Source organism: Eubalaena glacialis, chromosome 16 (genome assembly GCF_028564815.1).
Source record: "Eubalaena glacialis isolate mEubGla1 chromosome 16, mEubGla1.1.hap2.+ XY, whole genome shotgun sequence".
NCBI lineage: Eukaryota > Metazoa > Chordata > Mammalia > Artiodactyla > Balaenidae > Eubalaena > Eubalaena glacialis.
In genome coordinates, this window is record NC_083731.1 from 4353281 (window position 1) to 4379940 (window position 26660).

General features: G+C 38.1%; 1 protein-coding gene across 1 annotated transcript in view; it reads left to right on the forward strand.

Moving 5' to 3' along the window:
• Positions 1 to 1852: 1852 nt before the first annotated feature.
• Positions 1853 to 26660, forward strand: part of NALF1 (NALCN channel auxiliary factor 1) — a 590082-nt gene continuing 565274 nt past the window's right edge. Inside the window, exon 1 of the mRNA XM_061171155.1 lies at positions 1853 to 2731. Within this exon, the coding sequence (XP_061027138.1) occupies positions 1853 to 2731 (879 nt within the window). The remainder of the gene's footprint in view (positions 2732 to 26660) is intronic.

The following is a 26660-nucleotide window of genomic DNA, read 5'->3' on the forward strand; positions in this document are numbered from 1 at the left end:
CCAGCATTGATCCACGTGAGGCGGGGTCGAGAGGACCCCTGATTTTCCCAGCGCGACTGACGCCTTTCCTTCTCGGAACTCCGAGAGCCAACGCTAAGGGGCACCAGAGGCTCGGGTTGCCGCGGCTGCCACCCGGGCAGCCTGATGGCCCGCTGCTGCGGAAGTCCTGGGCGGCAGCAAAGCCCCGCTCGGTTGGGGGCTGGGGCGCAGGCCTTCGGAGCGGGAGTCCCGGGAGCTTGGGGTGCTGCAGGCTGGAGGGGGAATCCTCCGAGGTCAGGGTGTCGAACTCGAAACTCTGCGCTGGGCAGTGAGCCTTGGTAGCCGAGGTCTTACTAGTTTTTCCTAAGACTCTGTGAGGCCACTTCTAATCTCCTTCTACTTCATGAAAAATGTCGCTGTCCTGTATACAGCTAAAGATGTAGATGCGCACACATATCCCTTCCGTATACTAAAATTATTTAAGATGATTTGATGCACGGGAAGCTGTTGATCTCTAGTTGTCTGGGGATCCTGAGGCACATGCAGAGGGATCAGATGTCACCTCCTCCACCTCCGCCAGCCAATTCATGTTCACTCCCATGCCCCCAACCTTTCATTTGAAGTCGACTATTCTTTAGTTAAGGAGGTGATACCCAGACCCTCGCCCCGCCAGAAGCCTCTAACCACCCGCCGGCAACTCGGACTTTTTCCGGAGTCAGAGAGGGAGCGGGAGATGCTGAAGAAATTAAAAGGCATCCTCAACCTTGCAGTCCGCATTCTGACTTTTCCCAGTGATAACAGTAAGAAAAAACCGAAAAGGTGGGGAGGGGTGTGCGGAAGGGAAAGAGCGAGCGTCGGAGCGCAGCAGTGCAGGCCCCCCACCCGTGCCGGACCCCGGCGTCCTCGCCCTCCTCCTCCGCCCCGGCCGAGCCCCGTGCCAATGCGCCAGGATGGAGACATCTCGGCGCGGGAGGAGATGACGCAAAACCCAGCGCTCCCCCCCAAAAAAGTGTTTCTCCAGGACGAAGATGGCGGCAACTTAGCCGGGGACTGAAGATGACTGTGGCTCTCGGGAGGCCCAGACCCGGCGATTCGGCCCCGAGGTCCGGGGGAGGCGGCGTCAGCAGTCGGAGCCCGGCGGCGGCTGCGCCCGCGGGCAGACCTGCGGCGGCGGCGGCGGCGGCGGCAGTTGGAGCGCGGGGTGGGGGGTGGGGGGGAGGGAGAGCCCTGCCGGCGGCGGCGGCCCAGGCTCCGGACTCGCGGAGAGAGAGCGAGAAGTAGGAGCAGGAGGAGGAGAGGAAGGAGAAGGAGAGGAAGGAGGAGGAGAGGAGGGAGCTGGGGAGGCGCTCTGGTCGCAGCCAGCGGGCAGCGGAGACGCGGCATGCCCCCGGCGGCGGGCGAGAGAGGGCTGTCCCCGGCGGGGCCATGGGGACGCGCGCTCTGACAATGCCTGGGTGAGAGGAGCAGCGCCAGCCACTCCGCCGCCTCCACCATCACCTCCTGCACTCCGCTCACCGCCGGCCGCCGGCCCCAGCCTCCGACTGTCTCTCTCTCCCCCCTCCCTCCCTCCCTCCCTCCCTCTCCGCCTCTCTCTCTGCATTATTGTTTCCCACTCTACAGAGGATGGGGTCGGCAGATGATTAGGTCGGAAGCAAGTCATATCTTCCTCCAAAGCCTGGTAATATTTATGTAGGCAAAAAGAGAGAGAGAGAAAAGAGGGAGAGAGAGAGGGAGAGAGGGAGAGGGAGAGGGAGAGAGAAGAAACGGGAGGAGGGGATAAGGAAATTAAACCCTTTAAGTCAATGCATATCGTGGTGACACCGGCACAGGAGCCCTCACGGTGGAGTCGGCCAGGGCTGTGCGTTCCCAAAATATGACCAGGGGTGCTTGGATGTGTCGGCAGTATGACGACGGGTTAAAAATCTGGTTGGCGGCACCCCGGGAGAACGAGAAACCGTTCATCGATTCAGAGAGGGCTCAGAAATGGCGACTGTCTCTGGCATCTCTCTTGTTTTTCACAGTCCTGCTCTCTGATCACTTGTGGTTCTGCGCCGAGGCCAAGCTGACCCGGACCCGGGACAAGGAGCAGCGGCAGCAGCGGCAGCGGCAGCAGCAGCAGCAGCGGCAGCGGCAGCAGGAGCCCTCCTGGCCCGCGCTCCTGGCGAGCATGGGGGAGCCCTCGCCCGCCGCCCAGGCGCCCAGACTCCTCGCCGCCGCCTCGGCCCCCGCCCTGCCCCCCTCCCCGGGAGCCGGCGGGGGCGGCCAGGGCAGCCGAGGCAGCAGCAGCCGGGGCGAGGCTCTTGTGCTGGGGCACTCTGCCCAGCCCGTGTGGCGCCTGGAGACCTGTTACCCCCAGGGCGCCTCCTCGGGCCAGTGCTTCACCGTGGAGAGCGCGGACGCCGTGTGCGCCAGGAACTGGAGTCGGGGGGTGGCGGCCGGGGGGGAGGAGCCGCAGGTGAGGGGGACGCATCCAACTCCGCTCTGGAACTTGTCGGATTTTTACCTTTCATTTTGTAATTCCTACACACTTTGGGAGTTGTTCTCGGGGTTGTCCAGCCCCAACACTTTGAACTGTAGTCTGGATGTGGTGCTCAAGGAGGGCGGTGAGATGACCACTTGCAGGCAGTGCGTCGAGGCTTACCAAGACTACGACCACCACGCTCAGGAGAAATACGAAGAGTTTGAAAGCGTGCTCCATAAATACTTGCAGTCGGAGGAGTACTCGGTGAAATCGTGTCCTGAGGACTGTAAGGTAGGAACAGTGGATTTTCCCCATCCTTGCGCTTTTATATCCGTGTGTGTTTGGTTGAGGCGTTTTCTAGAGTATTAAAATGTTTTTTGGACTCTGGTTTTTTTGTTCCTTCACCGTTGTTTTTGTGGTTATAAGAGCTTGACTTGCTGCTTGATTTGGGACTATCCCGTGGATTGCTGGTGGACTGTTGCCTTCTTCTGGGATCCTTGGAAGGTCAAGAAGACCCTGGTCTTCTGAGATAATAAAGCCAGTGCTATGGAGTTGGTTCAAACTCTGTTGCCTTTTTTTTTTTAAATGGAATTTGAGTGAAGCTTGTTAGGAAGACAGTGATGGGATTGCATACTGATGACCGCAGCTAAAATCAGAATAGTCTGAGACAGGCATGTATGGTCTGGCTTATGGGCCTGGCACATGAGCTCTCTGATTGTGACATCATTAAGCTGGTTGGCTGAAGGGACAAGAGAAAGTGTTTTGTGGCTGTTTATGTAGGAAGAACTAAAAACGTGTTTTACTTGTTTTACAGGGGTAGTTCTGGCCATTTGGAAAGTCTGAGGGCCTACCTAAGCGTATTTACTCACATAAGTTTCCTGTTTCCTCTTAGAAACTTGTATAGTTATTGATCGGAGACTCATTATGAGTAGAAAGTTTTAATTAAATATCTGGTGATAACTGATCAATGTTAGATTTTTTATCAGCCACCTGATGTAATTAGCTTGAATTTTCAGGATGCTCTCCAGAAGTACTAATTGGCAAATGCTTGATCTATGAATGAAAAATACTGAACTTATTAATAACATATATTACCTTTAACCCCTTCCTATTAATATAATAATGGCTGTAATCCTTGCTGATTGACAAAGAAGTGTATGCAAGTTTCTTAAGAAATGGCTAATGCAACCATGGGCGCGTGTCCTAGGAGAAGTGTTGCTGTCCGTGGTGCTGAAATGAGATTTGCTCAAGAGCTTTGTTGAAGATGAAGATACTGCAGTGACCTTTTAGTAGGGAAGAAATGATGACAGAATCTCAGTAATAAGCCTTAATGTTTTGTTCCAAAGGTAATTTCTTAAAGAGTGCAATAAAATAGTATTGCTTTTCAAAATAAATAACACAGCACATTCTCTCTCTCTACCTTTCTCTTCATTACTTCCCCAGCCTCTCCACGGGAACACAGCAAATGTCCCTTTTTGGCCTCACTTGCTTTGTACTCAGAAAGCGTAATCAGGGGCAGTATGGATCAAAAGATTCTGTGATGCTTTCACAAGAGAACTGGCCTAAGGGATACCTACTTAAAATGAACATAGTTCAAGGACTGTATTTTAGTTTGGATTGATTAGTTGTGCTTTTGACAACTAAGCTGAACTAAAACTAAACTTGTTTTGCCAACATTCTTTAAGACCAGAAACATATCTTCTTTGCAAATAATAATATTGCATTTACAACGTTAATTTAGAATGCTACTTCATTAGATAAATGGATTTTAAAAGTTTTTTACATATTTTTCTTAACCATACCCCTGTAAGTCATGCCTGGGAATTAAACTTAATCTTAATGGTAGAAGTTAATAATGAATGACTAGTGTATTTATTGCAGTTATTTATTTTGACAAGATACGTTGCATCAGAATTGCAAGGAAACTGATGTGCCTGCTAATTCTACTACTAATAAAAAGCTTGCAAAGGTTTCAGTATATTTATGTTTAAAAGTGATCCCTTGTAATAATTTGAATTTGCTTGCCTCCTTGAGTGTAAACTCTCATAGAAATTTCTAGTAATTCCAATTTGTATAGTTTCAGTATTTAAATGATAGTCTACATTGCCAATATACTAGAGCATATTTTCAAATAAGTCTGTCAAATATATTTTTGTTTAAATATTCAAGTTTTAAACATGTATAAATGTATATTTTCCTCTTGACCTGAAATCATTATCAACTTTATACTTATATCATCATAGCTATAAGGCACAGTGTAGGTTAAATGAATGTGTAATGTTATGAACTACTTCTGGATTGTGTTCTCATATAAAGTAGTAGTTGTTAGCTGTATACACAAAAGCACATTATAAAAATCTGAACTCCTTTTTAGAAACATTTCTTCACACTGAAAAGTAAACACAGACATTTGAGTTTTTCATCTCCACAACACAGGATTTATTACTTGTGATGCCTTGTAGCTATTTCTTGGTTGGTTGTTTGTCAGCTGGAAACACTTGAAACATTTATTCCAGGATAACTGTTCTCACACAGCTTCAGATTTTAGGTGCCGGGGGGTTGGAGGGGGGCAGTGTTCGGTGTTCTTGGTTGATAACTCACAAATCTGTTGATTAGCTCCTGAGCTTAATACACAGCTTCTTTATGATTCTGCAGAACCACAAACACATCCACATACCAAGTATATTAAACGGCTTAAAATGGTACTTGTAGTCTTTGAAAAATGTGTCTGAGTTTCTTTCTGAACATTTTTACTTATTTCAAACATACTTATAATGATGAAATGATGACTATCTTCAGGAGCAATGTTCAAGATATATAGTCTGTGCAAAATTTTCCACATTTTAAGGTTAACAGCAAAGTCTTAGGCAACATTAAAAGTAAATGCATTATATTTCTGGAATTGGTAATATATTCATGAAAAAATCCAATTTAATAGTTTATTAGTATATTTATAAATTTATAGACAGGAGAATATATGCAATAATATTAGCTATACAAATTAGTAGAATCCATATTTTAGGAGCAATATATTAACTTTGTTATACCCATATATAATTAAATGATTAATACAGTGATTTCTGACTTTTAAAAGTTAGGTCATGTTATTACCCTCTAGTTTTATAATCTCCCCCATTAAAAATAATGCCACATTCCATATACATATGAAATTAAAATGGATTAAATTTAATTTTTATTTAACTTGATTTAAAGGGCTTTTGGCCTGTTATACTGAAAACAAAACAAAACAAAACAAAAAACACCTTAATATTGATCTAATCCAATCATATTGTCTTGGGCCCGTAGTAGTTGGAGATCAAATATAGCTTGGATTTTCTTTAGTGAACCTTTGTTTGCAACATATAATAGAAATCATTTGCACCCAAGAATATTTTTTAATATTCATAGAAATAGCTGGTTTAATTTTTAAAGTAAATATGCACTTTTATCGGGGAAGTAACTTATGGTAAAATAAAGAACAAGAACTTCTGCATGTATCATTTAGACTATAGCATTCAAGCTGCTATATTACATAAATCAAGTAGCAAAAATTTGACAGTAATTCTCTGGATTTTGCAGTGTTATTCAAAATAATGTTTTTGATATACAATAAGAATCTGAAAATCTTCAAATTGGCTTCAAATTGGCTTCAATATTAAAAAATACACTATTCTAAGCTACAGAATTACATATGTATATTATTAACATGCCTGAATTTTTACTTAAATAAAGATTTTTTCTTAAATATGCCATTCTTTACCTCCTAAGCATTCTTGAAATTACATATTACAAAACTGGGATGTTTAGGGAATATAAACTTCTATGTTACAGGTAAACTTTTGTTAATCATAGTTTTATTGACTTACTATTCCTTAAGACAGATGGTCAGGGAAAGTGGGTGTGAGATTAGATTCTAACACAAATCACTGTATCATCTGTATTTTAGTTCTCTCAGAATAGATTCTAATCTTTATACTACCAAGAATGTATGCATTCTTATATTTTTATATTATAATTTTGTATTAAAGCAAATTATATTGCCTATTTTTATTTAACAGACAATGACCAAAAGAATACTCTGCCAGTGTTCGGCATATATAACAATCGTGATACTCAGGGCTTTCTGTATTGTTTGCAGAAACGACTCAGAAACATTAACCAGTTTGAGGACATAGAATTTGGGTTACATAATGTGCAAGTTAAAAAAAAGTCATTTTAAAGTCCTTATTTATTTTGATGTCATATACTATAGATTCTTAAAAATAGTTTTTATAAGGAAATAAAATATCTAACAATTCTTTCCACTTAAATATTGAATCTAAAATATTACTTTGCTCTTACTCGTTTAAGTGCTATTGTACATATTATGTCCAGAGTGTGGAATACGTCTGCAAATAGATCTCTTTTATATTATACCACTGTGTTATTTTTAAATCATATTTTTATAGTTGAATTGCTTCTCTGTAAAATCAAATAGTCTAACCTTCAGATGATCACATTAACCATTAATAAGGCCATTTATAGTATCAAAGCCACTTTCATAACTGTTTTTATAACCCAGATTTTCATTTTCATATTTTTGCTCCATATATAACTACTGATTTATGATATGTGTTTTATTTTTATCTTAATTTTATTTTATTTTTATCAAATTTTATCTTAATATTATATGCTGTTGCTTTATAGACCAAAGAATGATTATTCTTTTTTAACTTTGGATTTGTAACTGGGTCAAATTAGTAGCTATATAGGGCATAACCACAAAGTTTTAATAATTGCTGTTATACCTTGGTTTTAATCACTTTAATTAGATGAGATTGGTGTCTGCATATGCAAGGTGAATTAAAATGTGAAGGAAAGGAAATCAAATAATTTTCTCAGTCTCATGCTCCCCCACAAATAAATTATAATCCATTAAGATATATTTTCATACTAGATTGACTATAAAAGAACAAATATACAGATAACTATCTGAAACACAATACTATTTTGGTTTGAATTATCTGACCTATTGCTTTCATTTCAATTCCCAATTTCCTTTTTAATCTTAATCTTCTAAGTTGACCTCACATTGACTAGGCTCCAATCATGTTGTTGTATGCTTTCTATTGATTTACACTGAAAAGATGTTTCTTCAATATCAGTAAACATTTACTCTAGATCAGTGGTCCTTGGGTTCACATTAGAATATCCTGGGAATCTTTGAAGACACCCCCAGCCCCAGGAGATTCTGATTTCATTGGTCTGGCTTGTGTCATGAGCTTGGGATTTTCCAGTGTTCCTGGTGATGTGCAGCCCAGGTTGAGAACCACTGTTCTAGTTGAGTGCCAACCAAAGTGGAAAGACCTTTTAGCGCCTGTGCCTCAGTAATTAATACATAATAACCTCATTTGTTCAACTGATGAAAAAGCAACTTAAATTTTTTTTAAGTGGTAAAGGCAGTAGGACATAGCCAGAGGGCAGGGGAGCAAATAGGTAGTGACTGGGCTGAGGAAGTAGATGAGAAGTGAACCAACTGGGTGCAAAGTTTAGGGAATGTACCAGGAGAGAACATGGAGAGAAGGAGAAGGATGCATAGAGGACCAGAGTCAAGGATGAGCCTCTTGGCTGTGGATTTTCTGTCTTTTAGCCAGAACTGTCATTATACTAGTGTTCACTAATACGCTGAGCACATGAATGCAGAAATTGGATGATTGTCTCTGTGAGACTGATCAACTATTTGATTAGAGGAGCCTCAGCCTCATTTTTGTCTCTAATTTTAGTTTATATAAATGGCTAAAATTTAGAATTTTTCAAAAGTATGGGTTGGTTTTAAGAGAAAACATTTTGGCTTTTCATAGTATTTCACATAGTTCGGGTTTATTCTTTCTTCACCTGTTCACTTTACTAAACCTAGGAAATTACTAATCCTTTTTTACTTTTCTTTTTCCATTGTAATGATGAGCCATGTTTCCTTTTTTACTTATTTCTGTCATAGTGGAATAACTAGTTGATATTCATACAGTGTTTTGAAGATACAAGTTGCTAAGTAGGCACAGAATACTACCACACCTAATTTAGGAATTCATTTTAGAGGGATCTTATCATTGTTCTCTTTTGAAGTGATTGTAACATAGTCATATATATTTTTTTAATTAATTAATTAATTTATTTTTATGGCTGTGTTGGGTCTTCGTTTCTGTGCAAGGGCTTTCTCTAGTTGTGGCAAGCAGGGACCACTCTTCATCGCGGTGCGCGGGCCTCTCACCATCGTGGCCTCCCTTGTTGCGGAGCACAGGCTCCAGACGCACAGGCTCAGCAGTTGTGGCTCACGGGCCCAGCTGCTCCGTGGCATGTGGGATCTTCCCAGACCAGGGCTCGAACCCGTGTGCCCTGCATTGGCAGGCAGATTCTCAACCACTGCGCCACCAGGGAAGCCCAATAGTCATATTTTTTTTAAAGTTTAGATTACAAGATGCTGTGAAACACTAAATTTAAGTTTTACCTTAAATTAATAAGCAATTAAACCTTACAATCCAAATCATGAAATTATAGTAATAAAATGTTTTAATTTACTCTGATTCTTTAAAACTGGAAACAAGAGTTAACATCTGCCTTTCTTTGGTAATAAATAGTTAATGATTTATACTGTGTATTGTAGTAGAATGCATGAAAATATTTTACTTCTTGGGTGTTTAAAGTGTTAAAAGGTAATAGTTGATTTTTCCCCTCCCTTGGTAGTCTGTTTCTACACACAGTCATTTATTTAAAAAGAAAAGTTGTAGATGTTACCACAGATGGTAAAAAGAAAAATATCCTGCAAAAAATACAAGTTTACTGTGTGTTTAAATAGTGTTACCGATCTTAGCAGCAGCAGTAGTGTATCTACATGTGTGCGTGACGGGTGAATGCAATAATTACTGCTTTGGAAATACTTTGGGATTTTATATGTCAGCTGCTCTGCCCTGCTTGAGAAGGAAATTGGGCTCTGCTCAAAACTCTGAGTCTTCACCCCTTGGTCTCCTCTTCTTCCTGTCAGTGTGCCTTCTTGTTCTCATCTGGCTGAATCCTCTCCTGGTGTCTGGAAGCTTCACTTGCAGGGCCTGTGTCCCATGGGAAACCCGAAGTTCAGAAGTCTTACTTCTCTGCATCTCTACTGACATCAAAAATGATCAGTCTCTTTCGTACTGAACTATCACTGATTTAGTTTCTTTGGAAAGAAAACTGAACTAAGATTTAAATGGATGATCATGACAATGTGTTATTAGTTTTCTCAGAAGGTGAGTTGAATCACTCAGAAATTTAAGTGCTGGAACGAGCTTCAGTAGTAGCTAACAAGCTTTAGAGTTTATTAGAAGTCAGAAACTAGTCTAATCCATTTAATTGTCACATCATCTTTATGAGGTAAGTACTATCACATATTTTACAGATGAGTAAAGCGAGGACATAAAGTTAACTGTTCCAAGGTCAAACAGCTGGTAGTGTTAAAGATCAAGTTCACTTCCTCACTTGATCGTTATTTTCTTTTTCCCCTTCGTTATGATCATTACAATCATACCAAAGAGTGAAGAGATAAGTATAATAAATCCACAAATAGATTTAACACCTATTAAAAACCTCACCATATATACTTTTTATTTTTAATTTATCATTAAAAACATTTTATAGATGATACAGAAAGCTAAGATGACAGAAATTTTGGAGCCCTAGACAGCTGGAATGAATGGCCAGGAATTCCTGGTTCATCATTGCAAAGTCTTAGAGGGAGATATGAATATGAATAAATGGTATGACGATCAGCAGAACACTTAGACTTCTGCTTTCCTTTTTAGAGTGGAGCAGAGAAAGGATAAATATACAGCTTTGGAGGGAAGGAAGTAAACTTTGGAAATCTGTGATAGTTCCTACACTGAATTCATGTTAGATAAGATACCGTCACTTTCTGTTTATAATTTTTAAACAACAGTCCAATTTTTACCATATTGTTTTAAAAGATGTTGAGTTTATTAGTTGAGAATTGTGTACACATTGCCTGACATCTATAACACTTAGGAATCTTAACATTTATCTAACCTTTATTAGCTTCTTATAAGCCTTATCTCCAAATACAGTCACATTGGGGGGTCAGGGCTTCAACGTATGAATTTTGGGGGACATAGTTCCACTCATACGTTGAGTAAGGTATATGGCAAGGGCTGTAGGAAATACCTTGGAAAGATGTGCTCAGTTGTGAAGAACCATGTATCCCATGCCAAGTCTTTTTGAACTTCATTCTCTGTGTGATAAAATATCAGAGAGGAATTTTAATCAAGTGATTTACTTGGGATGGTTTGTTTTTCTCAAAGCTTAGCCCTGGCAGCAATGTGACGATAGGTTGGAGGAGGGTGAAGTGATGTCAGAAACTGAATTTTAAATTCTATTTAATTTCAATTAGTCTTAATTTAAATAGCCCCATGTGGCTAGTGGCTACCATGATGGACAGAAAATTCTAAATGACTATGATGGCTATGGAAGTGGAGGAGAAAGCAAGATTCAAGAGACTTTTCTGAGTTCAAATTTACCAGTTAATATGTAGAGGAAGGATTTGAATATTACTCAGCCATAATAAGAAACGAAATTGAGTTATTTGTAGTGAGGTGGATGGACCTAGAGACTGTCATACAGAGTGAAGTAAGTCAGAAAGAGAAAAACAAATACTGTATGTTAACACATACATATGGAATCTAAAAAAAAGGTTCTGAAGAAACTAGGGGCAGTACAGGAATAAAGACGCAGACGTAGAGAATGGACTTGAGGACACGGGGAAGGGGAAGGGGAAGCTGGGACGAAGTAAGAGAGTGGCATGGACATATATACACTACCAAATGTAATGCTAGTGGGAAGCAGCCGCATAGCACAGGGAGAGGAGCTCGGTGCTTTGTGTCCACCTAGAGGGGTGGGATAGGGAGGGTGGGAGGGAGACGCAAGAGGGAGGAGATATGGGGATATATGTTTATGTATAGCTGATTCACTTTGTTATACAGCAGAAACTAACACACCATTGTAAAGCAATTATACTCCAATAAAGATGTTAAAAAAAAAAAAAACACATGCAAGGGGAAAAAAAACTTTATAAAAGGTGAGACTCTGGATGTGGATACATTTAATGAGATAGGAAATACAGGAGGAAGAACACTTTGGGATTGAGACTGGTGAAAGAAACAGGAGTCCATTTTTGGAGATAATGACATCAGGAGATGTCCAGTAGATAGTATACCATGTAAGTAGGGCCTTTGGGTGTGAAGTTTACTCTCTGTGCGTCGTGTAGCTTGATCCAGGAAGCTGTGGGCAGAGATTAGATGATTTAACAAAACAGATTACTTGGAGAGAATGTCAAAGATGAATTCTGAGGAAGAGCAATATTAAAGGGTTTGGGCAGAAAAGGGACCAAGAATAGAGACTGAGAAGAAACAAGAAATGAGAGTGAAAATGGGGGAATGAGAACAGAAGAGAGAATGGAGGAGGGTGGGGGAAGAGGAGGAGAGGAGAGAGGGGGAGAGGCAGAGGTAGAAGGAAAGGAGAGAGAAAATCATTAGAATGTGATGATCTGAACAATACAGGGAAGAATTTTAAGAAAGATACAGAGTCAGTCAGGAGTGTCTTATGTTGCAGAAAGAACATATAGGATGAAGCCTAGAAATAGGTCACTGCATTTGGCAATTAAGTCTTATTGACCTTACAAGAGTAGTTTTGTAGAATGATGGAAGAGATGTCAAATTGTGATGGATTAAGGAATGAGTTGGAGTTGAGGAAATAAGAACTAGTCCAAACTATTCTTCATTAAGTTCAGCAGTGAAAAGAAAAAGAAAATGAAATAGGTGGGAAGATGAGAGTTTAAAGAAATAAATATTTTATGATGAAATAAACATTAGAATATTTGTAGCTTTTGATCTAGGACCCAGATGGGAGTATGATATTGAAAGTACCACTTTCAGAAAAAATTAGTGAAGGCATCAGATCCCAAAGAAGAGATACTAGGCTCTGATCTGTTGCTTACTCTTGGGGAGGAGGGAGGTTTTATCTTGTACATTGTGCTGTGCATCTAAGATCCTTTGTTTTGTTGTTTATATTTTAAATAGGAACAATGCTATAATTTCAGGATTTCAGACAATAAGCACAATTATTATCTTGAATATGCTTAAATAAAGTAGAATATTCATTTTTAAATAGTTACTGGCTGTAAATATGAGATCATAAATATATCATGTGTGTTACTGCAAACTATTTTCTTTAGGAATGTGCTGCCCTGGGGTTCAATGACATATTTAGAGAGTCCATGGAATTAAATATGGCTATCTTGTTATGCATTTTCTTAAAAAATATTGATATGTTTGATAGAAAGTTCTAAAAATAGAAATTAACTTAAAAAAAAAAGAAATTAATTTTAAACCTAATAGAGAAGTATAGTAAAATGGTTAAAAGAAGTATTGAGGAAAACTGGGTTCAACTCCAAGTTTCATCACTTATTAGTTATATGACATCATCTACCTTAAAATAGGGATTCTAACATCTCTTTCGTAAGACAGTTATGGGGAGAAATCAAGAGACTCTCATGCAGATTAAAGTACCTAACCTAGGGCTTGATGATGCCCAATAAATGGTAGCAATTCATTAAAACAGAAGCCATAGGAAAATCAGTAAAATTGCTTCACTTGAGATCTCATATAAGTTTTCTGGTAAACACCACTCATTTACGAGAGTTTTATAAGCAGACTTTGCATTCTGCACAGTAAAATTCTCAGTTTTATTACATCTACATTCCTTCTGCTTCTCTAGAAGGGTGACTAATGGTGATTCTTTAGAATGAAACAGAAAACAAAAATTCAGCTAGGGTGAAAATGTTTCATTCCTAAAGCTTGACTTTTTTCCCCCTGTTATTTCAGATTAAAAGTTAACATGTGCTGGGTTGTAGACCGAGTGGATCCTCTTAGACTGCTGCAAAGGAACTTGAGCCCCTTTGTGTACAAACCTTTTGGGGAGGACAAGCGGAGAAACCATTGTAATGACTCTCCATCTCCTGGAAACCTCTGGGTGAAAATAATCTTGGGGGAAGTTCTTTGTTATGTAGTCTGTCAGGCATTGCAAAGTCTCATGTGCCTCCAAGTTTCATTTTAAATGTTGGGGCCCTTTGCTCTACCCACTAGCTACCTGGCTTTGTGTTTTGTTTTGGTTGTCCCTGTTATTTTCTGCTCTTCTCCCGGGAACTTATGCACTCGGCCATACTTAGTAATTTTATTGATTGGGGAGGGAGAGGAAGTAGAGTAAAAGATTGCCTCGGCATTTGAACTAGAGCTAGCAGACAAGGCAAACATGGCAGGTGCCAAGATATGCAAGACTGTATGGGCTAGAATAAAAGACTGTAAGCTGTGCTCCATGAATGGGAACATGATTGCCCTGAGAAAGAGAAGATGCAGGGAGACATAGCAGGGTTCTTTAATTTGATAAAAATTGTCATGTGGTATGGGAGTCTTATTATCTAGTACTTAGTTTTGGTCTAGGGGTAAGAATGAGGTTCTATAAGCAGGTGTTTTAGAAATATCTCTCCTCTACATAAGAGAGAATGTTCTATTAAAGGATAAAATGGAACAATCTGTCTGGAGAAATGAGGTGCACATTGCTACAGAAGATGTACAAATAGGATGGGAGCTATCTGCCATGACCCTTGAGGGCATCTTACCTATGTGTTGCAGGTTGGCCAGAAGATTTTAAATATTCTGTCTAACATCCTTTGGCATAAAATGAGGCACCCAGAAGTGATAACTTTGCACAGTGAGATTGCACTATATTCTTTGCCTAACACCTTGCTCATAGTAATAGTTCTTTGCTTTTAAAAAAGGAAGTCTTGACGACTTCAACTTTAAATTATTTCTCTGGTTCCCATTCATATTGTTGTCAACCTGGATAATTTTAAAAAGAATGAATCAAATACATGTGCTTGTCCTGAAGAAATATAGAAATTGAGCTGGACTAATCTCTAAGTAAATTTTTTGTTATTGCTTATAACAAGAATAAATACTCATTCTTCTCTCCTAATCACAAACACATCAGTCACTTTTATAAACTCTCAAATGACCTTTTGAGCAAAGCAAGACTCGACGACACGGTCAGATCTGAAGGAAAGTGGGTGCGGCCTTCCTCCATTGGTCTTGCAGCACTTCTTTTCACACGTGAATTCACCCCACATACAGTTTCTGTGGGGACATTATCACTAGTAATTAAAATCACTGTATAAAATGCCCATTCTTGTGGAATTGTACACATTAAGTTTTTAAAATAAACAAGTTCTACACGATAACTTTAGCATCCTTATCTTATTTAATCCCCACAACAATCCACCATTATGGGCAAAATTAGCTTTCTTCAACAAATGGGTTAACTAAGGCTTAGAGAAGGTAAGAAATGTGCCAAAGTTCTCACAGGCAAATGTGGCGTAGACAGAACTCAAACCAGTAACATCTGGCTCTTAATCTCATGGCCCTGACTTAACGATTATAATATCCTGTTCACTCTGTCACAAATCACTGCTCATGTCTAGTTTTTAAAAAAATTTTTTAGGGGGAGAATGTGGGTGGGTGACAGCAGGAGTGGATAGAATATAAAGTTCTTTGGCACATGAAAGAAAATGTAACTCACTTCATCCAATTTTTCTGTTGCAGCAGCTTGGTGTAGGAAAAGAGCATGGGTCTAAAAGTCAGAAACACCTAGATTCAAATGGCTGTTCCATCAGTCCTGTAAGATGGGGATACTTATATATCCAGGTTGAGGAGTCACTGAGAGAAGAAACAGAGCAAGTGTGTAATAAAATGTAGCTGGCGAGGGAGTTCCCTGGTGGCCTAGTGGTTAGGATTCCGGGCTTTCACTGCAATGGCTCAGGTTCAGTCCCTGGTTGGGGAACTGAGATCCCACAAGCCGTGCGGCCAAAAAAAAAAAAAATGTAACTGGCAGGTAGAGTTGTCATCTTTTCAGTCCAAGCTACTCTGAGAAGAGAGGGTGGCATCACACTGCAAGACATACTCTGCTCTCTTTACTGTTAGAGACTGAGCTGGTAGAAAACATTGACAAGTTTGTCCTTCTAATCCAGTTGTTGGTTTCTGATCAGAGCTGTCCTAGTGTAGAGATCTTGGATTTAGTTTCCATAGAGGCATTTAAAAAGGCACTGGTGACGTATTTAATCTTGGGAGTCACTATGACTCTAGATAAGCAGTGAGAGACTGTCTGAAGTGAAGCAAGTGTTTTTAAAAAGGTAAATCTGAATCCTAAGCCATTTAAAAACAGAATCTCGGGGTTTCCCTGGTGGCGCAGTGGTTGAGAGTCTGCCTGCCGATGCAGGGGACACGGGTTCGAGCCCTGGTCTGGGAAGATCCCACATGCCGCGGAGCAGCTGGGCCCGTGAGCCAAAACTGCTGAGCCTGTGCGTCTGGAGCCTGTGCTCTGCAACAAGGGAGGCCACGATGGTGAGAGGCCCGTGCACCGCGATGAGGAGTGGCCCCCGCTTGCCACAACTGGAGAGAGCCCTCACACAGAAACGAAGACCCAACACAACCAAAAATAAATAAATAATAATTAAAAAAAAAAAAAGTCAAGCACAGATGGCTTCTTTAAAAAAAAAAAAAAAAAACTCTTCTTCCGCCTAGTGAAGACTGGACTGGTCACTATGGGCCATTGGGCAAGGAGGTGTGGGCCCCCCCCCGCCCCGTGCTTTTCAAGTCAGTGGCTTCAATGCAAAGTCCAGGTGAAATAATGGGAAAAAAGACCACATGCAAATGCAAATGATCTTGCTGTCAGTGGAGCTGTGGGTCTTTATACCTGACTGCTTTGTAGAGGGTTGGCAAAGAAATGGCAGATTTCAGGTATGTTCTATTTGTCCCAAGGATTTCTAAATATATATTGAAATTTTAAGAGTCTCTTATGAAAAAATGAATCCTTTCCTATCATTTCAGTTTAGACTTTTTAAACTAAATGTTCATTTTTATTCAGTGTATCTGAAAATTCCAGTAGGATGGAATTCAAGTCTGAGTAAACAAAATCCTTGTCAACATAGTTTGGCTTCATTGACGAATATAGATTATTTTCAACTGTCATAGTTATAACTGCTCAGCCATGGACTTGATTTCTCTATTTGATTGACTGGCTCTTTAAGATTATTAAAATAATTGATTCAGTCTTTAGGTACTTGATATTTTTTGTTCTTATGACTTAATGGATAAAACAGGCCAACTTTGTATGTGCTACTTCGCCTACAAGGAGTCAAAGCAGCTATTTATCTATTTTTTTTTGGCAAAAGCAAGCATATTAAAAGAGTACCCAGAGTCTTATTTGTTTATTTAGTCTTTGAGAAATAAATTTCTCATTTCCAAATAACTTCAAAATCTAGGGAAAATTAACAAAAATCCATATGAATATTTATGTATTAAATTTGTAATTTTACATTTCATACATTATATTAAGTGCTTGAACTTTTCATAACAAAAATCTAAAATGGTTCCCCAAAGATAGTGGGGTTGATTTTTGATAGTCCTCAATTATTTCATAAAGGTAGAGATTTTAAAAGGCGCTACATACAGGAGTAATTCTTAACATGGACGAAGAGGTCGGGCTTTGCCCCAGTCGCACTGTCCAGACAGGCAGCACCCCAAATGTGCATGACTGAGAGTTCACTCATCACTTGGTTCACTGTTACAGCTTCTCCAGTATTACACTCTAATTGGACGGATGTTTAAGTTTCTCACAGTATACGCTTTAAACAGATAAATGCAAAAGCTAAGCAATGCAAATTTGCATTTCTTTAACAACTTGATTTCATTAATAAACTGAAAACTATATAGCTAAAGGAACCCAACAATTTACTTTTTTTTTTTCAAATCAAGACTAGATTTTGTAGTAGGTGAACTGTAGATAAGTTAACTCATGATAGATATTGTTTAGGGAAAAACATTCTATCTTCATCCAAATATATTAATTTATCTTAATGGCCGGACATTTGACATACATGGGACCAGATGAAGGTGCTGCAGATAGAACGAGGGAAACACACAATGATTAATGAGAGTCCCCATTTCCTACCTGTGATCGATTGTCATGAATTTACTTTTGTCTGTGTAATGCTGTCTCTGTTCTGGGCTATTTTGTATGGCCTTGAGCCTATTCCTATTCTACTGTTTTGTTTTTTTTTTTCCTACCGTGACAATATATGATGCATTTAATATGGTAAATTATTAAAGAGAGTTTCCCAAGGGGCTGTTCAACTCAGTTCCTCTGACTTCTCCAATTAATGGTGAAGGGCCATTCTCAGGGCTGCTGGTCGATGCTTGTTGTAGAATGAGCAGGTGAATCAGAGGGACCAAGGAAGTGTCAGTACTGAAGAGAACACATGCGTTTTCTCAGAATGATCACAGTGGTTATTTGCAAAGGATATGATAATTGCCATCCAGATGTATTAAAGGCTGCTTCATAAAGAACATTTTAATAACTTAATTTGTGATCATTGCCTCTGGGAATGCACTTTGTCATACAATTTTTGTGTGCTCTATAGGAAAAAAACAGTGTAAGGACAAATGAATATTTCTTTTTAAAAATAGATCTTTAGTGGAAGCTGTTCTTAGATAATTTGAGCACTATTATTATATGGCAGTAGTAATTTAGGCACTGAGATAAAAGATATCCCACAGTGCACCTAGTTAAAAAAGGAATAAATAATCAGACTCTTCATCATGTGTGACTCACATAAGGACATGAAAAAAATGTAAGAAATTTATATATAAACAGCGTGTTTACTAAAGCAAGAGAAGGAAAGAATGTGAGGGAAAATCCAAGAGAATATTTGATTTTCTTTTTCCAGGTACATGTTTATGAGAACAAGATTAAAAGGCATGTAAATCTCTTAATCTAAAAGCTCTTGTGTTCATAATCTGCTACTGAAAAAAAAAAAACCCAACAACTTGGTAACAAATTTTTCTTTTCACATGGTCTCACTTTCAACCTATAAATGAAAATCAGATTTCATTCAGAGCTTTGAAATCAGGACAGTGTTGCAATTTCAACCTGAAATTGTTCCTTCTAACTTGCTTATGAGAAGTTCATTGTTTCCCTCTTAAAAAGACAGTTGGCCCTAAGTCAAATAATTACCAAATACCAATTTTATAAAATATGGTGCTTGATATCTTTGTTGCTGAACAACAGAGCTTTTTATATGTTAAATATAAACCCAGTATTTTATTTCTACATGCTTCTTCATGGGTAATTATGGGTTTGAAAAGTAATAAGCAGCAGTGTAATTATTCCATAGCTTGCAGTGGGGATGTGTGTTTCCTTAATCTGACCACTTAAAGAAAGAAGTAGCTATTCATCTCTGAACCTTTCCAGAAAAGCAATTTTTAAAAAAATTCAATGTCTTTTTCCAAATTCAGAAGACTTTAGAAAAATATATCACTGTTTGGTTCTGCTGATTAGTTTATGACGTTTAAGAGACTGGAAAGATATTATAACTTTACAATGGCGATTTCATCTGAGAAATCACCTGGACAGGTCAGATAGTTCCAAAAATTCAAATAACCCACAGAGAAATGTTTTAAAATATCACTTTCCACTTAAGGAGAGCGTTGTGACATCTGCAGCTTACTTTGATATGGTTTAGGCAGAAAATATAAATGTAATAATGGAAACATTTGCCAAATCTAGGTTATGGCTATATGAGTGTTTAGTTATTAGTCTTTCAACTTTTCTATATGTTTAAATTTTTTCATAATTAAAAAGTTTTTTAAAAGCAAATCGATGGCCTACAGGGAGGAAAATGTTCACTACTTTGGGGGTTGTTTTTTGTTTTTTTGTTCGTTTGTTTGCAAAGGAAAAAAAAACTCAAGCTGCTTCACTTCAACCTAAACTTTAAAAAGAAGTTGAATATAATATCTCATTTTTGAAATTACTTATGAAAACTGGCAACCACTCTGTTGAATAAAATGTTTAGTAAATTACTGAAAAAACTGATGGGTTCTTTCCTTCGTGATGATTGTTTGCCTCTTCCTATTCTACCCGACGTTTAGATAATGCCACTTGCTCCTGATTATACTGTGCCTAGTTTTCTTTCTTGATTTCTGGCCTTTAATTCTTCCCAAAATATTCCAGATAAATTGAATGTGAAAATTTGTTCAAATGATGTTTAGAATATTCCAAAGATATGGCTAGTAGGTGGATGATACAAGAGGTGATGATTTTAACATGTGAGTGAAAATGTAACTGTTTTTTCCTAAAGAACAGTTAAAAACTCTGTGGCTGAGAGAGAATATCATAATAATCACCCACTTGAAAACAATTAAAGTTATAAATGCAGAGTAAATTATTCAATTTCAAGTGGACTAGTTCACTATAAGTTCCTTAATTTAAAAAAATCAAAACATGAGGATTTCAACTGAATATTCCAGATAACACGGCCTTAAAATTACTCTTCCCTCAAAAATTTCAGCAGATATATTTGGTACTTTATTTATTTGGACAGTTATACTAATTTCCATTTTACTTGCCACATATGGACACACAGTGAAACACATTAGTATAACCCAATGAAAGACGTAAGAAGCTCTTTGGAGAGGACTCGGCTATGTATCTCTCCATGACACTGTTCATATGCAACCTCAAACTGAATCTTTTCAGTTGTATTGTACACAGCTTGCTCATAGGCATTGTTCATCTGCTTAACATCATACATGTCAAAACTTCTCAGATGATGAATTGGGCACGAGAGTCAATGCAGGAATATTGGCTACTAAATGAATTAAATTAATTGGCAGGAGAAAATGTCATAAGAACAACTTCAAGAAACTGCTTACCAGCATTGCTAACCAGAGCGGGAAAGAATTCAGTAAGGTACATGAGGCCACATAGGTTTCTTTTATTTCAATTTTCATTAGTTTTACTCAATGGAACCTCTAACCTAATGGAGAATCAATCATTCAGCAAGCTGTTATTGAACACTGTCCTATTATCTATTGTTGCATAACAAACCACTAAAATGTAGTATAAAACAACAACTATTTTATTACAGTCTAGGATTCTGTGGATCAGGAAATCGGACATGGCATAATGGGGGAAGCTTTTCTGTCCTCTGAAGTATCTGGTGCTTTGAGAAGATTTGAAGGGCTCAAGGTGCCTTAAATGGCTGGGCATTGGGCTCATCTGGAGACTTTACTCACATGTATGGCACCTGGCCTGGGACAGTTCAAAGGCTGGACTCAGTCGAGACTGTCTATGAGAAAGCCTACCCATGGCCTTTCTGTGTGGCTTGGGCTTCCTTACTGTATGGTGGTCTTGGGTTCACTGACTGCCTTGAAGAACAGCCCAAAGCTTCAAGAATGCATGTCCCAGCAAACAAGGAAGAAACTGCATAACCTTTTATCACCTGCCTTGGAAGTCACAGAGCATCACTTCTGCCCTGGTCTTTTGAATAAAGCAGTCACAAGCATGCCCAGACTCAGAGAGAGGGCATGCTTACACCTCTCAGTTGTAGAAGCATCAAAGAATCATGACAATGTTTTTTAACCAACACAAGCTCATTTCCTTCTTTCTTTTCTTCTTTACAAGTGATTAGACAAAAAATATGAATAAGACATAACTCCTAGCTTCAAGAGTAGTCTCAAAATCTAACAAGAGAAACAAATGGACTAGTACATATGTACGAAATCAGTATTATGGACTTATCATGTAAATCATCCACGTGTTGCTAGAAATTGTCTTCAAGCTAATGTTTTCAGTGATTTCCTACTTTCTTTCTTTCCAATAATCTGTAATCTTTGAAAATCAAGACTGCTTCTATACCATAACAATATAATAGAAAACAAATATAAGATAATTGTTAAGAGCTTTAATTAAAAGTCTTGTGCCCTTTGTTTACTTTTCTGCAAAATGGGGATAATTATCAGACCTACTTCAGAGAATTAAATAACTTGGTCTATCACTAACACTAGGTGCTAACTGTGAACTATTATGATCTTAACAGAGAGGAAAATTGTCCTCCAACTTTGGGCATAGCTTTGCTGCCTACCCACGAATCAAATTAAAATTAAAAACTAAAATTTATATTTACAAAGACAGAGAAGTAGATTTTCATCAATTATTTTCCCTATACTTGGGTTGTTGACTGATTAACAAACTTTCTTCAAATCAGATGACCAAAGCAGTCACTGTAGAATTAAAAGCCAGAAATCAAGAAAGAAAGCCAGGCACGGTATAATCAGGAGCAAGTGGCATTATCTAAATGTCGGGTAGAATAGGAAGAGGCAAACAATCATCATGAAGGAAAGAACCAATCAGTTTTTTGAGTAATTTGCTAAACATTTTATTCAACAGAGTGGTTGCCAGTTTTCATGGGTAATTTCAAAAATGAGATATTATATTCGACTTCTTTTTAAAGTTTAGATCGAAGTGAAGCAGCTTGAGTTTTTTTCTTTTTTTGCTTTGCAAACAAACGGAAAAAAAACAACCCCCCAAACAGAGAATTCCATTGTATTATCTATTGCTCTGTAACAAATTACCACAAATGTAGAGATTTAAAACAATGTACGTTTATTATCTCACAATATCTGTGGGTCAGAGTCTGGCATGGCTTTGATATGTCCTCAGCAAGGCTGCAATCAACGTGTGGGCCAGGGCTGGGGTCTCGACTGAGTCTTTACTAGGGAAAGATCAGATTCCAAACCCGCATGATTGTTGGTGGAATTCATGCCTTGCAGACTGTGGAACTGAGGACCTGGGATACTTACTGCCCATTGGCTGGATGCTGGCTGCCCTTAGTTCTTTGCCAAGTGGCCCTCCCTAGGGTAGCTCACAACCTGACATCTTGCTTCTTGAAAGACAGCAAGGGGGAAGGTTTCTCAGCAAGACGAATGTTACAGTCTTTTGTAATGTCATCATGAAAATGACAACCATCACCTTTGCCCTGTTGTATTCTTTGGAAGCAAGTCCCAACCACACTCAAGGGGAGGAGGCTACCTGAGGACATGAAGACCAGGACAATGAATTGTGGACACATTAGAGACTGTTTGTACATCCATTACTGTTAAAGGTCCCTCAAAGATATTATTCTTTAGATAAGCAGAGACAATTTCATGTATTTTTAAATCATCTCAGGCAAGATACATCTTCATTTTTGTTTTGTCACTAAGTCAATATTTGATAAATATTTAACTATTAATGTAGGATTTCATCAGCATTATTAAGTACAAGTGTGTTTTATTGCAGGGACATATGTAAGTAAAATTTTATTACGCTTGATTCTGCATAGAGAAAATGGAATTTTAATTAAAGAAATTGAAAGTGGTCATTTTCAAGCCTTCTTATTTCTTCCAAAATTGTTTTTGTGTAAAGTCAACATTGTAAAGCAACTATACTCCAATAAAAATAAAAAAAAAATTCTAATTTAAATTTTCTTTGTAATATTTCTTAAAATTTAAGAGATTTGCTATAATTATAGAATGATAAATGTCACATAATTGCTTTAGATGAATACAGTCTGTTTCCTAAAATGTATTTTTAGGGTAAATTAATGAATTTTAGAACCTGTAGTTTCTAAATGTAGACCTATAATTCCATAATAAGATTAACTTGTTTAGACCAATAGAGTAATTGCATATGCCTATTTAGTCATCTATATAAATCTCATTTGTCTGGAATGCTGCCCATAATGCTGAATTCAGATTAAAGTTTTCAGCAGTGGGATTTGAAATAAACATGAAGGCACTTTAGGGCAGCTGCCTTTATGAATAGAGGTCTGGAAACTATCTCTCTTCAACTATTCTGATCCAACTAGAATACTTATTTCTTTTTACCATTCTGGAATGGCAGATATTCTTCTAGGAGCTGCTTTTTTTGTCTTTAGTCCTTCATCCTCATTAAAGTTCAAATTCTGCATACCTAACACTGCTATACATTTACTTGAGTAAAATGGTTTTCCAATTTTCTTGCTTACTGTATGGTCTTTTTTTAGGGAGAGGAAAAATATACCTGGGGTAGGATTGGGAGTACTGAGTCAGACTTGGAAGGTGAGAAGGCTGTATCAATCAGGATAGGTCAGGTTATGGTGAATTAATAAACATCCCCAAATGTCAGTGACTTACAACAATAACGTCTATGAAAGATTTCTTTCTTGCTAACAATATATGTCGTTGTGGATTGGCAGTGCCTCCGTTATACATTTTCAATCCAGAGTTCAGTCTGACAGAACAGTCGCTGTTTAGAACATTGTCAGTCTTGTGGCAGAAGGAAAGGAGACAGGGTACCATAATCTGGCTCATAAAAGTCCAGCTCAAAAGTGAAACATACCACTTACAGCTACGTTTCACTGACTGAAGCAAGTCACACTACCACTCCTGTGTTCAACAGAGTAGAGAGGAAACTAGGGTGTTTGTCAAGTGGTGATACAGTCTACCAGAGATAGTAAGGATAAAATGCAGAGAATCTGGGCTCAAAGAAGATATATTTTTATATTTCAGGACTTTGCTTATGGTTGGTACTTTTTAATGTATTTTTAAAAAATTGTATATTAAATCCAACTCTGCCATTATCTTCCAAGTTTTTTTCAGGAAAGTGTTCCAAAGATTACCTTATTAGTGGCATCCTTTTGGATGATATGGTAATGGAGATAAAATTGACATAATGGATAGATGAGACTTTTCCATATGTAATTTTAAAATGTAAGTAGTTTGAAAGCAAATTCTAACTTTCTGGGGAATGGGAGAAGTAGAGTGGGGATATGTGTAGAGCAGTGTTTTGGAGTCCTCTCCCCAAAAGCACAGGAGTTAAAGGAATCCCAGGATTTAAAAGGGTATTCTCAATTACATTTCCCCATTTATATCACTGTGGTTTTATGAAGTTAAATTATCTAAATAGATATGCTTAGTATTGAAGAATGCTTAGTATTGAAAATGGAAAACACAGTTTGGAGATAGTGCTCTAATTTCTGAATTTGTACTCATTGAGGAACTGGTATGGTGTTGTGTGGAGGAGCAGTTAGATTGGCACTTGGGTAAACAGGGTAGGGTTAAGGTTACCACCGTTCTGCCTGCCTCAGCTTGCACCCATTCTTTGTCATCAGGTATCTCTGTGCCACTGCACAGACCAGACCTTTTGGTTGTTTAAAGAAGCTGAAGTGGGTCACTATTTGAAAAATGAGTCCAAGCATATGCCACCCGATAGCATCATCTTGGTATTTAAAGGAGAGAATGGAGTTAACAGTCCTTCATCTGGACTTGGGTCATGCCAAAGTGATAAAAGAAACTAGTACAAAATTAAGAATTTAAAAAAGTATTTCTGGATTTTCGTTTTTCCATAAATGGAATCATCTTCTTGGACATTCTGAACTTTTAAACTACATATAAGTTGTTCATTTTTCGTATGCATAATTATTGACTTAGAATTAATGTGCTATGTAAAATTAGCTCCAGGTCTTTATTATTTATACTTTCAGGACAGTTGGTACATAATTATTCACTAAATATTTGTTGAATGGATATATCCATTTGGAGAAAATCTAGTTTTAATTCCATAATCATAAAAAAGTGGGGTAGCCAAATCTGCTGTGACTCCCAGAAACACGTATCCTTACGCTACACTCTTAAAATCAGGCAGAATTTAACTACGGTCTTTTTCTGCATGGTTTTTAGATGAAGTCATGTTGGATCAGAGTGTCAAAATCTTGTTTGAATTAGGAAAAAAGAAGTTAAGCAAACCCATGTCTTCATTTCAAAGTATATTCATTCTATTGTCAAACTATCAGTGGTTGCTGGATTTCTTCAAATCAAAGCATGATTCATATAATTACTGTATTATGATAAGCTTTATTAAAGGACTGAAGGTATTTTAATGGTTTGTGATGAATGAAAAGAAGATGGAGTATGAAGAACTAGTCTGCAGTGAGAACTGCTGAATGTTGAATTCAGTTATAGTTATTGTTGAGTATTCTTTAAATAAGATTGAATCCAGAGGCAAGACATTTTGTTCCTTAAAAAAAAAACCCATTGAAGTATATTTTAAGAATGACCTACATAGTAATGAATTTTCAAATTCTTATTAACATCCTGCAAAAAAAAGAGAGAGACAGAGAAGGAACTCTGGCATAATTACTTTGGCTTTTTAAGTTTAAATTGATGCTCAAATTCATTTTAAGTTTTCTTCTGGTCATTTCATAAGAGTCTCTTGTATAATTATTGATTTTATAGATTTTCTTTAAATATGTATTTTATCAGTGGCTACTTACAACTCAACAGATTGTACTTATTTCTAGTCACAAATATTGGAGGAGGGAATGTCCAGTTATATTCTAATTAACTATTTTTAGAACCCTTCAAAAAGGAGTTTCCTTTAGAAATTTGATAAGAGGAGAGTGAATATTAATGTTCATTATTTACTAATTTACATCAGATTTAACTATGCAGAAAGTAAAGACCAAGCAAGTTTTGGTGCTTCAGTACTTGAGTGGAAAATAAGAAACATACTTTTACAACACTTGGTCTCTTTAGAAGCATTTAATGTTAGAGGCAATGTCTGTTTTATAAAATAGCATTTTTGATCATCAGTTGATAAGTAGTTTCTCTCCAAATGTCTTTAAAGTGCTTTTAAGTTTATTTTCAATTTATTTTCTGCTTGATTCCATTCACAGATGGCTTCTGTTTCTACTGGCTCTTCTTAATGGGTTTTTGGTTAATTTGGCCTCTATCCCAGGGAAGACAGCACGGAGGTCTTCCATGCGCACATTAGAAGTTGTAGGATGTATCTGATGGAAAACAAAGCTGAAATAAGGAATTATAGTGATTAGGTTTGTTCACTTCTAGATTTCATTTCAAGGTGAACCTCTTGGGGAATCTTATTAAAATACCAAGTCTGATTAGTAGGTCTGGGCCTGAACTTCTGCATTTCCAACAAATTTCCAGGTCATTACCAGGATTCAGGGACATGGAATGGACCATGTTTTGTGTTGCAGTTTTGTGGGGTTTGAGGTAGTCGTACCAGTGAGACTTGCTCACGTCCCACCTGCCTTTGTTTTAGCAGCCCCTTGGCATGTATAATTTAACATTCAGAGTTTGAAAGTCCATTACTTGTAGGTTTAATTTATAATATTACTGAGGTACAATTTTAAATTGCAGTTATGATAATAAGTCATTTATCAATTAAACATATATGTATTGATATCCTACAGTATGCTAGGCATTCTCTTAGG